Consider the following 15,661-nt stretch of genomic DNA (forward strand, 5'->3'; position numbering starts at 1 on the left):
TTTAAAATTTTTTCACGAATAATAGAATCATCATTTACAAATGCTACCGTAATTTGGAAAATTTGCAACAAGAATAATATAGCTAAATTGAAAACGAAAGATATCTGTAAAGAAATCAGCAGGAAATATTGGTCGCAATCAAAACTAGGTGATTTCGAAACTCACAGATACGAATCACGAACAAGAGCATTATGTAATAATGAATAATGTCGCCAGAGGACTACTAGATTTTGCATTGATTGCAACATGTATTGCTGCTTACATTGTTTCTCAAAATTACATTCTGAAACAGCAGGATCAAAATGATTTCAATGGATTGAAATCTGAAATGAAAAAAATGAGACTATCGATATTCGTCGACCTCCACGTTGGTGATAGTTGGGCAACGTAAACTTTGTTTGCGGCAGACGGACGATAGATATTCGTGAATCTAAACTCTTACACGATGCTTAGAACTATGAAAATTTTTTATTGAAAAACTATGCGCTTTTCGGAAAATTTGTCAAGAATAAAAAGTTCTTGTAATCATCCGAGAAATAAGCCTGAATTTTTCCGGAGCGTTTTGAGCAAAATTTTGAATTTTGCAAAAATTGTTCATATGCAAAATCCAAAATTTTGCTCAAAATGCTTCGAAAAAATTCAGGCGTATTCCTTGGCTGATTACAAGAACTTTGTATTCTTGATGATTTTTCCGAAAAGCGCATCGTTTATTGTAAAAAAATTCATGAATGTTTTCACAAAAATTTTGCCATTAAGACGCCATTTTGAAAATAATAAAACGAAAAATTGATCTTTGAACCATGGATTCTCAAAGTTTATACATTTATTCCATCCGTTAGTGAGATTCCAGGTTAATTACAGACTCGAAAAGCTTTGGAAAATGGTTCACAAAAAAAATAGACACGAAAAATCACGTTTTTTTTTTTGTTTAAACTGCATTTTGGGATAAGAAAATTTTTTGAAAAATTTCATTGGCACCGTCGGAAAGAGGAGATCTTAAGCAATAAAAATATATGTGTCTCAATTTTTTCTAGTGTCGAATAGTCTTAGTTATTGGCCGTTGAAAATCAGTGTACCGGTAGTGGCGTTTTGGCCGTTTAAGGGTTAAGCTCACTTGAATATTTTGAACGATCAAAACTTCCAAGTAGATGCAAGACGTTGAGTTCTCAAAGGCTGGCTGCGAAACCAAACACTTCAATGTAGGGCAGTGAATATGTTTGAAAAATATGTCATGGAAAACAAATTCACGATTTCGTGAAAAGGTCGACCGACTTTATTTTAGAGGGCACTCGCTAATCTAGATTAATGTAATGAGGTTTTACCAGAGGCTAACCTAGTTCCCCGAGCTCTCGTCAAAATTATTAGGCGTAATAATCACATTACTAGAATTCACCAAAACAGTGGAATAGGGAAGAAATCAGTCGAAGTAAAATTTGAACCAAAAAAAAACACAAATAACTAGTTATAAATTAAAATTTAAGTTTTAGTAATCTTCAAACATTGGACTTATCTTGTAAATAAATTTCAACATTTTTTTCAGCCTGTAGCGAAAGTTTATGAAATTTGCAAGATTTTTAATTTCATAAATACATCTTCAACAATCGAAAAAGTAGCGTAATATGAGAAGAATTTTTTTGTGTATCTAAAAACTTTCTCCTGACAAAAATGCACTAGAAACAAAATTGCCGAGGCCGAGGAATCGAAATTGGAAACAGAGCGAAATTTAAATATTTTTATTTTGGTATTGAATAAAATTATCTTTGCAACTTGTGATTTAAACATTTGCCTCAACATTTGTGGGGATTCTAGCACAAAAATACAAGGGAAAAGAAATGTAAAAGATCTGGGAGTCTAAATTAAAAGTACAGAACATTTTCTAAATTTGGAGTTTGGTACTCAATAGAAATATTTCCGCCGTAAGATAAATTTTTCTTATTTCCGAGTTCTTCAAATAGCCGAACATAGAATTTTCAAATCTTGAAAAAATGGTCTTAACATTTTTCAAAATGCTGTAACTTTATGAATTTTTATCCAAAATAGCTGGGTAACGAATTCGTCCTTTCTCTTTACAGTCTTAAAAATTGTGTCAAAGCACAACCCAAGCCGAGTAGTCTTTCAAAAGTTATCCGGTATACAGGAAACGACAGACACAAGCGTGAAAACGGCTTTTTCTGAATCAGGGGGCCTCAAAACGTCAACATTTGAGGATGAGAATGTAAAAATGTAACTATTGAAAATGAAACAATTCAGAAAATGAAATAAAATCAGTAGAGATTCAGTTACTAAATTTAAAATAGAATATGAAAATTCTGACGGATGAAGATGAGTAGTACAAAGAAAATCTAAAGCTGCAATGTAAGAGAATCTAAATGAGGCAGCCTTTGAGACTGTGATTAAAGGCGCTAAAAACTTTAACGTTTATGGAGCGCGAGATTTCAACGAGATTGTCTTTTAAAAATGTATACATAATTCGAAATACCAACAGCACGAAATAGCGTGAATGAATTAAAGATATATTTCAAACAAATATGATATAGATAAAAAAATTATATTATTCTTTAAAACAACATAATCCTTAATTAAAAAATACACCTTTCATTCATTCCTTCAAAAATTTAATAATTTTACATTTCACGAGGGCGGGAAAAATACCTTTCATCTCTTTCAGCAGACATAAAAAATTCTGAACGTCAGACGAATGAAATGTGAAAATTTTAATTCAGAAATGAAATTAGATTAGTGGAGATCCATATACTTTACTACAGGGTAGTTAAAAAACCATCAAATTAAAAACAAAATAAGAAAAAGATAATAATAAAAAAAAATAATAAAAAATAATAAGATAAAGAAAGTAAGAAAAAGAAAATTCCTTTTTTTCTTCTTCTAAATCACGAAAAAAGGTTACTGCATAAATTTGAGATGTTCTTTAACCAGCAATATTCCCAACAGGTGACTAACAAGGTTTTAAAAACTGTCAATTATTTGAAGGGTACTCAATATATAGTCTGTTTGATTTTACAGAAAATTGCAGTAAAATCAAATTTTGCAAATTTACAAGAGGAGTACCCACTGTAAAGGTAGATTTGATGAAAGAATCTTCTTTGGTGTATTTTGAATATTGCTGGTAATACGTGAAGATTACTGAGATTTACAAAGCATCTGAAACCATAAAGGAAGCCAAGACGAATTCAAATTCCTAGATTTAAAATCACTTATTTATATTCGCATGAAAGAATTACTTTTTGTTCTAAGTTTAGATTTTCCGACTTACAACTTGTCATAATTTTTATTTTACCGTATCTCTTCAAAACGAAAATTGCATATTTTTTTTAATTATCCAACTGTTTGAATTTTTGTCTAATTAACAAATTTCATGAAAATAGTATAATATAATAATAATAATAACATAAATACAATAGTTTAATAATTTATAACTAGCAAAAATTCGTACTGATATTTTTTTCTTTGGAAAATTTTCAAAAGCATATCACTTGTAATTTTTATCGAAGTTACAAATGTCATTAGGATAATTGGCATGCCTTTTTGTCATGACTCAGCAAATTTGAGAAAAATATCTAAAAATCATTTTAAAATATTTTCTTTAAATTTTGAAAAAGTTTTAAAGAATTCAAAGCTTCTATCAATATGAAAAACATGAGAGCAAGGAGTCATTGGCATAACATTTCGACTAGATTCTGAAAGAAATTAAGCATATTCATGATAATATGATAAAAAGTTTTTATTTGTTTTTTAAAAATTGTTCATATAATTAACAATCTTGGTTATTTTGAAATTTGGAAGTGTTAAAAAAACAAACATCAAAATTCGTTAAGAGATTGTACTATCGAGCGATCAAAAATGTAAATAAATGTTTTTACTTTTTATATAAATTCATTAATCCAAATGCTACTTGTTATTTGTTTCTAATTATGTATTTCTTCTCTATTAATCTCTAATTAAATATTGTTCACACACACCCTTTTTTATTCTACAACGTGAGCAATATTTATTTATTCTATAAATCCTATTATTTATAATATATATCGTTAAAAGTATTCGACATATTTGTAAAAAAAATATATTTATAACATAATTAATTTTGATAAATGTCTTGAATGTCCACTGGTTTCATAACGAAACTTCAATTTAAATTTACTATTTATACCTATTTAATCATAAAAATAATGTTCTTTTTATTTTGCATTAGTAGTTAATAATTTATTGAATATTTAAAATACAACAAAATATTTTCCCGAAACATTAAAATTGTATACAAAAAACGTGGTTTCACAATTAAAATAAATCAAATTTGAATCCGCCACCTTTTGATGTCCCGCGACAAACATGGCAGCGCCCACATGTTTATATTTTCATGCACAGCTAGTCGGCAAAAATGCTCGTGCGCATAATCAAATGGCACATCGTATTCCCACTCATGGAATTCTCCCCCCTCCCGTGGATTCAACCCCGCTCGCAAAGTTAGGATGGCATGCCTAGTCGCGTGTTTCCTATGTCCATGGGAAATATAAAAATGATGAAAAATGATTGTAATTAGAAAAAACAAATTGGAACAAAAAGTAATTAGGAAAAAATAAAAATAGGTTAATTGGTAATGAGAATAAATAAAAATTATAGCAAAATATTATTAGATGAAATGATTTCAGGAAAAATAAATATGGAAAACAGATCATGATTACAATAATTGCTAAATATATTAGAAAATCTTTAAATGTAACTAGCATACATTAATGAGATAATTGATATTAAATCAAATATCTAAGGACTTCGTAATTTTTGCATTATTGTTTTAACTGAACTTGAAAATATACGTTCCTAAACAGTTGAGAATCATTGTTGAGAACATTATCAGATTTATTTCTCCTTCCACAGGGTTCGGTTTTAACCCAAAAACAACAAAAAATCGGAAATTCAAATTGAGGACTTCCTGTTTATGACACCCCTAAAAAGTTTAAATTAAAAATAATTTAATTTAGAACGGTTCACAAATTGTTAAACTTACCAATTCTATTTCGGATCAGACGAAACTTCGATAAAAGTCTAGGTGATGGTGTCATGATTTCATACTTACGTCACACGATTCCTACAATGTCGACATTTTTTTCTCACAAAAACTTATGTTTGCCTACTGCTAAATTTATGGAGTTACAAAAAATAAAAGATTGCAATTCTAAAAATTTGGCAGAACACAAACTTCCCTTATTTCAAATTATTTCTCTTTTTATTGACGCGCGAATTCTTTCTCTTTCGATTCATCCCCAAAAATGGAAGATTAACAAAATTGCAGTTGTTTTTCTTAAATGATTGAAAGAGCATTTTTCTTTCAAGAAACCCACTTTTAATTTTTTTAGGAATAGTTAGTAATATGCACTATTTATTGTCAATTTCGTTCTTGGAGTTTACGAAAAAAAAATTATATTAAATATTTTTCACAGCCTCAAAGATGGTTTTACGGTTCCCTATATTTTTTTTACAGTTTCTGTTCATAGAAAAAAAGGCATCCTATCAGTCTTATAGGATCTTAACCATTTCTGATACCAGACAAATTTTTTCCTTTGAATATAATTTTTTTTCTCAAATGATGCAAAATATCAAAAACAAAAGATAGATTTTTTAAAGAACTTTTTTTTAATTTTCTATTATTCACTAGAAATTTGAAAAAATAAGAATCCAAAATAATTTTTTTTGTCCATACAAAGCAGTTATTTACTAACGACGAAATTCAGAATATGTAGTGCATATTGACAGCTATTAAAACAAAATTAAATGTGGGTTTCTCTGAAAAAAACATTTTTAACCATTCAAGAAAAACAGCCCCATTTTGGTCAATTTTCAATTTTTTTGGCATCAATTGAAACAGAATGGGTTCGCCAATCGAATAAAAAAAAATACCAAGAAAAACGGCTCGTTCGAAAAATTCTGCATTTTTAATCAACTTTATGTCAATTTGTGAGATTTCGCACGTAATTTTCGAATGATTGTAACAAATCCAAATATTTTTTTTTATGTAATTGTTCAGTTTTAAAAAGTTCATAAATATTTGAAATTCAAAATATTTCAATTTTGAAAGATTCCTTTAAAATTTGCAATATAAAATTTTTAAAGCATGCAACTAGAAGCGCCTTTCATTTTTTCTTTCCGACCAATGCGCAAAAGTAGAAGTGACTCACTAGTCGGCTTCACTTATCTTATAAAAACTTCAAGAAGTACAAACTTTGAACTCATAAAAGCGTGCTTTAGAACAGAAATAAGATTTTCGTAGCAACGGTCAGTATAATGCAAAATAGTAAACGAAACACTTCAAATACAAGAAAATTACTCTGAAGAGTAAATATTTTGGAGCAGGCGTGCCGAAAAGGTTATGAAGAACACGCGATCGATGACCTTGTAATTCTAGTGTTCTTGAGTAGACACCTAATTATTTCAGTCCCATGTATGAATATCAAAGGACAAAAATTATTCGTACCAAACACAACAACCTTTTACTGAGAAAATTCTAGATTGAATCGGTCAATTACGATAGCGTGAAACCATGAAAAAACGTGGACGCGAGCTCTTACCTTGGTCAAGAAGACGAAGAGCATTCGGCCACTTCTGCGTGTCAATTTCCAATTTCTCCTGCAACAATTCTCGAACGTACTCCCCTGCTTTATCTACTTGGGAATCCTTTTCGTCCTTGTCCTGGGTAACCCTCGATTTGTCTTCGGCATCATCCCGTTGATATTTGTTGAACTCGCCGTTGCTCGATCTATCAGCCATGATTATTTCACAGACTTTAGGGTGCGCGTGTGAATAAAAATGTGTTAAAAGTTTACTGGAGACCCGTCTCTTTCAGGAAAGCGGAGCACGAAGTCAAATTCTTCTGTAAATCGAACGCAAAGTTGAGAAATAGACTCTGAGCAAACGACGCGGCTTCTAACCAGTTCACAATGGCGGCTTTGGGCGGAATTTGACGCGCCAAGAACTTTGAGTATGGAAAAACACCTTGATGCGGCGTCAGCCAGAAAAAATGTAGCAAGTCAGCGCTAAGTGCGTCGGATTTTGAACTAAAAGTGGCGGGATTTTCAAACGTATGCATTTTCGCTTGAATTACGTTAGCAACAGTTTCAGTATTATTATATAACTTAGGCTGCCTTTTTACGAAGCGAAGTTTCAAAGTTCATAATACTTTTTCTGACAAATTAGAACTGCCATTGACTTCGTTTCCTCCCTTGAAATTTTTGTATTGTCTAAATTAATTTTCACCAAAACAATATCGATGACAAGAGTTAATAATTATTTTTGACAAAATAGAATAAAATTTATTATTTGATTATTGTATCTAGAAAATTAATTTTGACAATGACAAGTTTTCAAGGCAAAAAACAAAGTCCATCGGAGTAGTAACTGATTAGAAAAAATATTTTGTACTTTGAAATTTTTCCCCGCGAAAAGGCACCCTTCAACATTTTTATTTTTAATTCTAAACTCGAGGCATATAAAAATGAATAATTTTGAAACTAAATGTTTAGGAATGATAATAATGTTTTAATTTAGACCATGGCTACGTGTACCGAAATTTCGGTACCGGTAGCTGGATTTTTTTAATACTTCCATTTTGAAAATTGGAAACTTTCATTTCAAAGATATATGAATAAAAATCCTTAATTTTTTTTACATTCTCATCAGAGAAGGTATAAGATTTGTGTAAAATTTGACCCCGCCCCCCAGTTTTTTGTTAAATGTTGGCGACGACCACCTGAATCAGAAAAACAGATTTTTACGAATGTGTCTTTCTGTGCGATTGTATGTATGTATGTCTGTCTGCGAAGAAGATAACTTGGGAAATATTGTTCTATTAGATTGGTCTTTGGTATACTCTTTTAGTGTGATAAACTAAAGGTCAAGTTCGTTAGCCAACCAATTTGGATAAAAATTCAAAAAGTTAGCGCATTTTGAATATTTTTGACACCATTTTTTTCAAAGTTCAAAAATTATCTGTGCGGATATTCATAGTATTCAAAAAAAGAACATTTTATTCTAATGACTTTTTTTCACAAAACCAAAAATTACCAGAGATATGGTATTTACAATATTTCGAAAAATACGAAAGTGAACATTTTAAGCCAAATAACGCACGATATGAAAAAAGTCGACAGAAAAATATGTTGGTTTTCAATTCTCAATAAGACTATCATAACAACTGGTTGAGTTCCGGTAAAAAATTCAATTGACAAAGTCTGGATCATTGAGGTTAGGGATATAATTTAGAAGTTAACAACACAGTCAGGCTGCTGTAAAGACCACATGTGTAACTTTTAAATTGTAAAAATAAAAATGGAAAATGTGCAAATTCAGTTTTTCAAAAAACGGCAGAAGTTGTAATAAAATGCAATAAAAACTCTTCAATTCTGAAAATGTACAATTCAAAATTCTACTATTTTGAAGAGATATAAGACAAAAAACAGTTTTATTTTAAGAGCACATAAATAACAATTCTTAAAATTTAAAAATCAAAAGTCGAATTTTGAACTCTTAATCTTACAAAATGAAGAAAATTCGAATATAAAGCATAACAATTACAGAATTTTAACATGCAATATTTGAAACTCGACATAATTTTTAGTAATTTTCATTAATTTTGAAGACTTACAATGAAAAAATCGAGAATTAAAAATTTTTTCAAACAAAATTTTTTTTTCAATGTTGAATGTAAATCATCAAATCATGGAATGATTATTCGTAAAATCTAGGATAATTTTATGTTTAACATTTTCAAAATTAGAAACTCTTCAATTTTAAAAATTCATGAATGAAAATGTTTAAATTTTGATGTTTTTAAAGATAAAAATTCAAGTTTCCAATTCTCAATTTGCCAAATTGAAAAAATTTCGATTAGAAATCATCAAAATTACAACATTTTAAATTGTGAAATTGAAAGCTTGCATTATTTTTAATTGTAAACTTTTGAAAGATAAAATTCTTGAATATTAATTATTTAAAATTCAAAGTTCTGCCACTTTGAAGAATTACTATTGAAAATTCTTGAATTTTGAAAATATGGAATTGCAAATTATTCAATATTAGAGATTTATGTTTCGAAGGTGTGTGATTTTAAATGTTTTTTTTTACTTTACAATACAGTGAAACTCTTCAATAGCCCTCCCCTATATAGCCATTCCGAGAATTGATGCCGCGCCGCAAGTAGCTGTAATAGGAACTGCGCGGGGTGCGCGGGGTCTGCGGTTATTAATCGGGCGAGTATTCAGGCGTAAATAAACAAAAGTGGAGCGGGCTATAATGAGTTAGTTCAACCCACCGTCAGCCCCAAAATCGGCGCTATAGAAGAGTTTCACTGTAGTTTAATTTTTAAGATTAACAGTTGCAAAATCTTAAATGTTTAATTGTAAAACTTAAAACTCAAATTAAAATTGTATACTTTCAGAATTAAAAACTCTTCAATTTTAAAGATTTACATATGAATAAACATTTTTTATTTGAATTCCTGATAAAAATCATGCAAATTATAGCAAATTTGAAAATTTATAGAATATCAAATTATTCAACTTTTAATATTTATGTTTTAAGGTATTTTACAATACATAGTTAAATTTTTAAGATTTACTGCTAAATAGAATTCTTCAAATTTAATGATTTGCAATTTAGAATTCTTCAATTTTGAATATTTGCAAATGATAACTCTTGAATACTTAACGTGTATAATAGAAAATGATGCAATTGTTAATGTCTTTGTTGGACTGTTTTAACTTTGAAAATGTTAAATTATTCCATTTTGAAGATTTATTATTGAAATTTATTCAATTTTAGATTTTTATTCGAAGGTTCTTCAATGCAATAACTATACATTAGCGCTCGAACACGCAGAGAATTATTGTCCGTGGAGAAAATGTTGAAAATTGTTAAAATGTGAGCATGGACAGACAATACTTCTGGAGAATTTTATTGGTAATCTTTTTTATATGACAACCAAATTCGAAGGTTGTTTTGTTTTTTAATTATTTAAGGAAAACAGAATTTTTCAACGAAAAAAAATCAATATTTTTTTGCGTTCAACTCGCCAAATCTTAGCCGGAAATTGATATTATTTCATGAAAATTATACGTAACATTCTTTAACACATTCTATGACTGTTAGAGTGTTTAAAAAGTTTTAAAAACATTTAAAGGCCATAAAGTGAATTTAAAAAAATAATTTCTTCGAAATTTTGGATTTTGGTTGCGCGAGGAAGTTTCGAATTGTGACAACTTCCAGTGAGAAAAATCTTTTTTAGGACTTGAAAAAATTTTTCCTAAAAGTTTGAGATCTTTTGTCACCAGGGGAAAAAAGTGAGCGTGATGTGAAAATTATGTACGGTGTGATACGCTCGACTTGGATCGTACGCAAATGTATGCCAACTTCTTTACACAACTTTCCCGTTTGTATATAATTATGCATCCAAGATTTCGAAGAAAGTATTTAAAAAAAATTTACCCTAAGGCCATGAAATGTTTTTTAAACTTCATAAATACTCTAGCAATCGTAGAATATAATGAAGAATGTTACATGCAATTTTGAAGAAAAATATCAATTCCCGGCAAAGATCTGGCGAGTTGAACGCAAAAAAGTATTGATTTTTTTTCGTTGAAAAATTCCGTTTCCCTTCAATAACTAGAAAACGAAACAACCTTCGAATTTGGTTACCATACAAAGAGAGGCGCAATAAAATTCTCTGCAAATATTGACTGCCGACACAAAAATTATTATTAAATAATTAAATTAATAAAATATTTATAGATAATCCCAAATCAAATAACGAAAAATAAATATAATTTCTTTGAATTAAAAATTAACTTACCACAGAAGCTTCCTCGTTTAAAATCAGAACATCGCGTAAACCCAATTTGATATCAAGACCTTTGATTTTACTGAGAAAGTGAGAAAAAGTTGAGAAGAGATAAGAATTTGAACAAGTGGAGGGAATTAACTCGAGCTGACCCTGTAATTTTTTTAACCACTTTCATATTCACTCCTCAAACCTTTTCACGAAAGGCGTAAAAGCCCAGAATTTTTTGTAATAAAATTAACGCTTCATAAAAGGCGGTTTCAGTGCATTAACTTGGCAAAATGCAGCGGCAAGAAATTTTTAGTAGGAAAAGCTCTCTTAAATAATTCAAAAGGTGCACTAGCTCGCACCTTGGAAAAAGAAAGTTTCTAAGATTACGGTTGATTTCCGCATCGGGCATTCCATCCCAAAGCAGAAGCCATCGCTCATGTTAATATTTTAGGCCACATCCGACAATAAAACTGAGTGGTTACATTGTGCATCTCATGCGTTTGTTTGCGGACAATACCCTATAAAAATTGCACTATTTTCATCTTTTTACGTCATCTTTATTCTCTTGCATTATTTATCAAGGGAATGCTACTCAATTATTGAAACCTACGAACAAGAGATTGAAATAGCATTTCCCAGTTTAGAATACGGATAAAACATATATGGACTCTATATACTCCAATAATATTTGTTATTTCCAAATGTGGAAAAAAATTCAAATACACTGGAACCTGGAATTGTGCGTTCCTAGAATTGATGGCCTCTGCATTTTTGTGCTGCGAGCAGCATGAAGCCGCGCTCTCAGCGCGTTAATTGCATCAAGTTGCGGCATGCGTTCAAATTCCTCATAAATTATTCAGGCGACCCTGCCTGTTTACGGTCGATATCACTGGATTTGTGTTGATGGCTACTGCCAGCCATGCCCGAAGCCGTGCACAAATGCAGGCTCCAGTGTGTCAAGATTCAAGGTAGTGAATCTCCGCTAAATAAAAAAACTAGCTGGGTCACTCCATGAATGATCACCTGAAACCGTTTGCTGTCAAATTTGAGAAAAAAATGTTAATTGATCTATAATTATTTTTGATATTTCTAGATTCCATTCGTGTATTTCAAGAATAATAAATTATTTGTATTAAGCCAGAAGAAATTGTTGGAAACAAGTGGACGTGCAAAAAATGGCGATACAATGTCATTAAAAAAAAAATTGAACACTAAAGTTATTTGTTGAAAATTAAGTAGAGAGCAACAGTGTGCTCAGGGATCATTTGAATTTATTATCTATAATGATATATTAGAGTTATAGTTGAAATAGTGGAAGAAAAATGTTTTTTGAGTGTCTGCCAAATTGTGTCATTATCGTAAACTTTGTTAATTTATTATAAGCGAAATAGACTAATAATTGGTGTTTAGTAAAACTGCTTATCAAAACTTATTCTTCAATTTATTCGTTCTTGAAAACCTGAAAATTAGGAAAAAATACCACTTTAAAACTCGTGTATTTCTGAATATAGATTTTTAAACAAAAATTTATCTGCGCGAATAAATTGTTTAAACTTATTTATATCACTCACAAAAATTCGCGGAAGTACTCTACGTGGTTTTCTTTTAAATATCATTTCAGTCGATTATTTCAGTCGATCTAACCCCTACAATTGTATCCGATTTGTCTAAAAATTTTAGGATAAATTGAATAGATGAAGCTTGAAAGGTATTTTCCCGCTTTACATTGATTGACTTTTTATTTACAAAATTGGATTTTTTAGTATTTAAGTCGAACTTTAACCTACAATTTTAAGCCAATTTGTTTTAAAATTTTAGGATAAATTGAATAGATGTATCTTCAGGGGTATTTTTCAGGATATTTTAATTCATTAATTATTTAGAGATATTGCAATTTTTTCCCAAAATTTTATTTTTATCATTTAAGTCGACCTAAACGCTACAAATTCAATCCGATTTGTTTAAAAATTGTAGGTTAAATTAAATAGATGAACCTTTAAGGGCATTTTCCCGCTTTGAATTGATTTTTTGTTATAAATATTTCACTTTTTATTTGCAAAATTCGATTTTTTAACGTTTCAGTCGACCTATAGGCTACAATCTAGAAACAATTAATCTAACATTTTTCGGGTTAATTGAATGGATAAAGCTCCATGGGTATTTTTTAAGAAATTTGGATTCAATAATTATTTATAGAGATATTTTAGGTTTTATGCCCAAAGTTCGGTTTTTAGCATTTCAGTTGGCCATGGACTTGAACATCGATTCGTCTAAAAATGTCAGAATAAATAGAGGGCTAAAGTAAATAAAATTAGTTCTAGGAGACTTTTTCAGGACATTTTTATTTAAAAATACGTGAAATCTAAAGGTAAACATCTAAAATGCCAAAAATTCCGTCTAATAAAGTTATCAGTATCAGTTGGTAAAATAATTTTTTTTGTTTTTAATAATAGCAACCTCGCCAAGTTCTCACTTTTGCCCCTTTTAATACATTCTCATTATTTCTGTATATTTCTCAATTAAATACATTAAAAATTTAGATGTCTTTTAAAATTACTTGACAAACTTTGATTTCACATATAATTTTTACATGAAATTGGTTGATGCAAATAACTTTCACGTTTTTGAAAATAGTTCCATTTCTATATTAGGGTAAACAGAAAAAAAGTTTCATTATAAACAAAGAAATGGTGTCAAAATGTACTGAAACCGAATTAAACCACACTTTTCCATACTGAACAATTTGGTATTTTCATTTAATCACCAGCTAACTTCACATAATCGAGTGCTGAGGGAAAACAATGGACCAAACGCATGAAGCTTAACCTTATTTTGTTAATTTCTTCGCAAAAAATAAATTTTTCATTACAAACTTATTTGAAAATTAAATACAAGTTCTCAAAAATTATTTAATAAAATAATAATAATTATTATTATTTATCACGAAGATATTACAAAAGGAATATTTGTCCCATGCATATGGCGCCATTCTTTTTCTCTCAGAGTGAAGTAACCTGGCAATGAAGTTAAAATGCCTAATATGAAAATTGAAAGCAATTCGATTTTTTTAATTTTATACACTCATTAAGAGAGCGAACCAACTGAAGTTCAAATTGAGCTTGTGAGAAACCGAACTGAAACAAAATTGGATACCTAGTTTTTTCTGTGTGACTACTAAATAATTAAATATTTGGAATTCCGAGATATCCCTCATATTGAGTTGAAAAAAAAAATAAAAACATGTAGAATACGCAGGATTAGACTTCACAAAAACACTAGTATGGGCTAATATCAGGCGGAAAAGCTGTTGAAAATTTATTATTTATAATTATTATTAAACAATACATTTTCGTTTTAGCACTAGTTAAAGTAAAATTTAAACCACAAATATACTCAAATTACTATAGTTGTAAATTAAAGTAAACTTTCGAACATTTTTATTTTTTTCACAATTTTCATTGTTACAACAATAATTAGTTCTTGAAATAGTTTAAAATAAAGGCGAGATTAAACGATAAAGGAAGCTATACTTTTTCCATCTGATAACAGGGAATTTGTGAATTTTTTAAACAATCTCTTTATAAAGTTATAACTTTCTCCTAACGTGCGTATATTAAATATGAATATAATTACCAGCTTTAAAGAAGCTTTAAAGAGAAGACTGATTTTCTTCCACGAAGATATGCTCATTTATGTCATTTGTTTATATTATTTGTTATTAAAAATAATGATTGTTAGATTTACCTAAAAAATTTTCTCACAATATCAAAGCTAAAGGAACTATAACAATATTAAGTTTCCATTTTAAGTTTCTTTTGTTACTTGTGCATCATTTATGACAATACCTTGTTCTTTACTTTTGTGATCCTTTTCATTTTTATCCTGGTTCTCTGCATCTACGGCAATTTTAAATTATATGCTGATAATCTTAAATATTGTATTTTTCAATTCTTTATAATTTTTAAATCAAAATATTTTCTTTTCTATAATGTGTTTGTTTGTTCAAGAATTTCTAATAATTTCAGGTCGTTTCTCTAAACTCCTAAAGCGTTTTAGGTATTTATAAATATCTAAAATTTAAGCATTGAATTAGTTTTTATTTTATTTTATAATTCATTTTAGTTTTAAATAGTAAAATTGAAGAAATGTATTACAAAGCAATTTGTAATCCTTAGACGATGAATAAAGTTTGTTGGACACACAATTTTTATAAAAATTTAAAAATTAATTTTATACGCAACAATCTTTTCTTCTTTAAAGTAAAGTTTATTTCAAGACTTTGCTTTTCACTATAGTTTTCGTTTGAATTGATTAAACTTTGTTTAGAAGCAATGCTAAATGTAAACTTTAGAATACTTGATCTCGAATTCATTTAGAATTAATTTTAAATTAAATTAAAACATATGAATCATTTGTTACAAAAGGAAACACTTTGGTGGAAGTATATTTTTAAAAAGAAAACATTGTCGCTCACATAAAATTAATTAAAAAGATTGAATAAAATAGTTTAGTCAACAAAGTTTATTCATTGTGTAACGATTGCAAATAAATTCGTAAAAAATCTGTTTAATTATACTTAATGTATTTCAAGTTTAAACTCTAAATGAAATGTAAAAAAAACACTTAATTCTATTCTTGAATTAGAGATTTTTCTTGAGACTTGAAACGCTTTAGGAATTTAGAAAAATCACCTGAAAGTGTTCTAAATTCCTGAATAAACCAGGAATCTAGAAATAAGGTAATACTTGAATGAAAGATTGTCCTAAGCTCCCGCATTTAGCTAATTCCTCTAGAGTTTTATCAAAACCTGTAATTTTTCTAATTACCTAA

General features: G+C 29.1%; 2 protein-coding genes across 2 annotated transcripts in view; one reads left to right on the forward strand and one right to left on the reverse strand.

Annotated features, from left to right (window-relative positions):
• Nucleotides 1–6,939, reverse strand: part of LOC117168727 (KH domain-containing, RNA-binding, signal transduction-associated protein 3-like) — a 151,049-nt gene extending 144,110 nt beyond the window's left edge. The window contains exon 1 of the mRNA XM_033354456.1: nucleotides 6,579–6,939. Coding sequence (XP_033210347.1) covers nucleotides 6,579–6,777 — 199 coding nt within the window. The 5' untranslated portion in view covers nucleotides 6,778–6,939. The remainder of the gene's footprint in view (nucleotides 1–6,578) is intronic.
• Nucleotides 6,940–6,957: 18 nt separating this feature from the next.
• LOC117168726 (KH domain-containing, RNA-binding, signal transduction-associated protein 2) overlaps nucleotides 6,958–15,661 on the forward strand; it is a 177,854-nt gene continuing 169,150 nt past the window's right edge. The window contains exon 1 of the mRNA XM_033354451.1: nucleotides 6,958–7,088. The gene's annotated coding sequence lies outside the window, so the exon portion shown is untranslated. The remainder of the gene's footprint in view (nucleotides 7,089–15,661) is intronic.

Source organism: Belonocnema kinseyi, chromosome 3 (genome assembly GCF_010883055.1).
Source record: "Belonocnema kinseyi isolate 2016_QV_RU_SX_M_011 chromosome 3, B_treatae_v1, whole genome shotgun sequence".
Taxonomy (NCBI): domain Eukaryota; kingdom Metazoa; phylum Arthropoda; class Insecta; order Hymenoptera; family Cynipidae; genus Belonocnema; species Belonocnema kinseyi.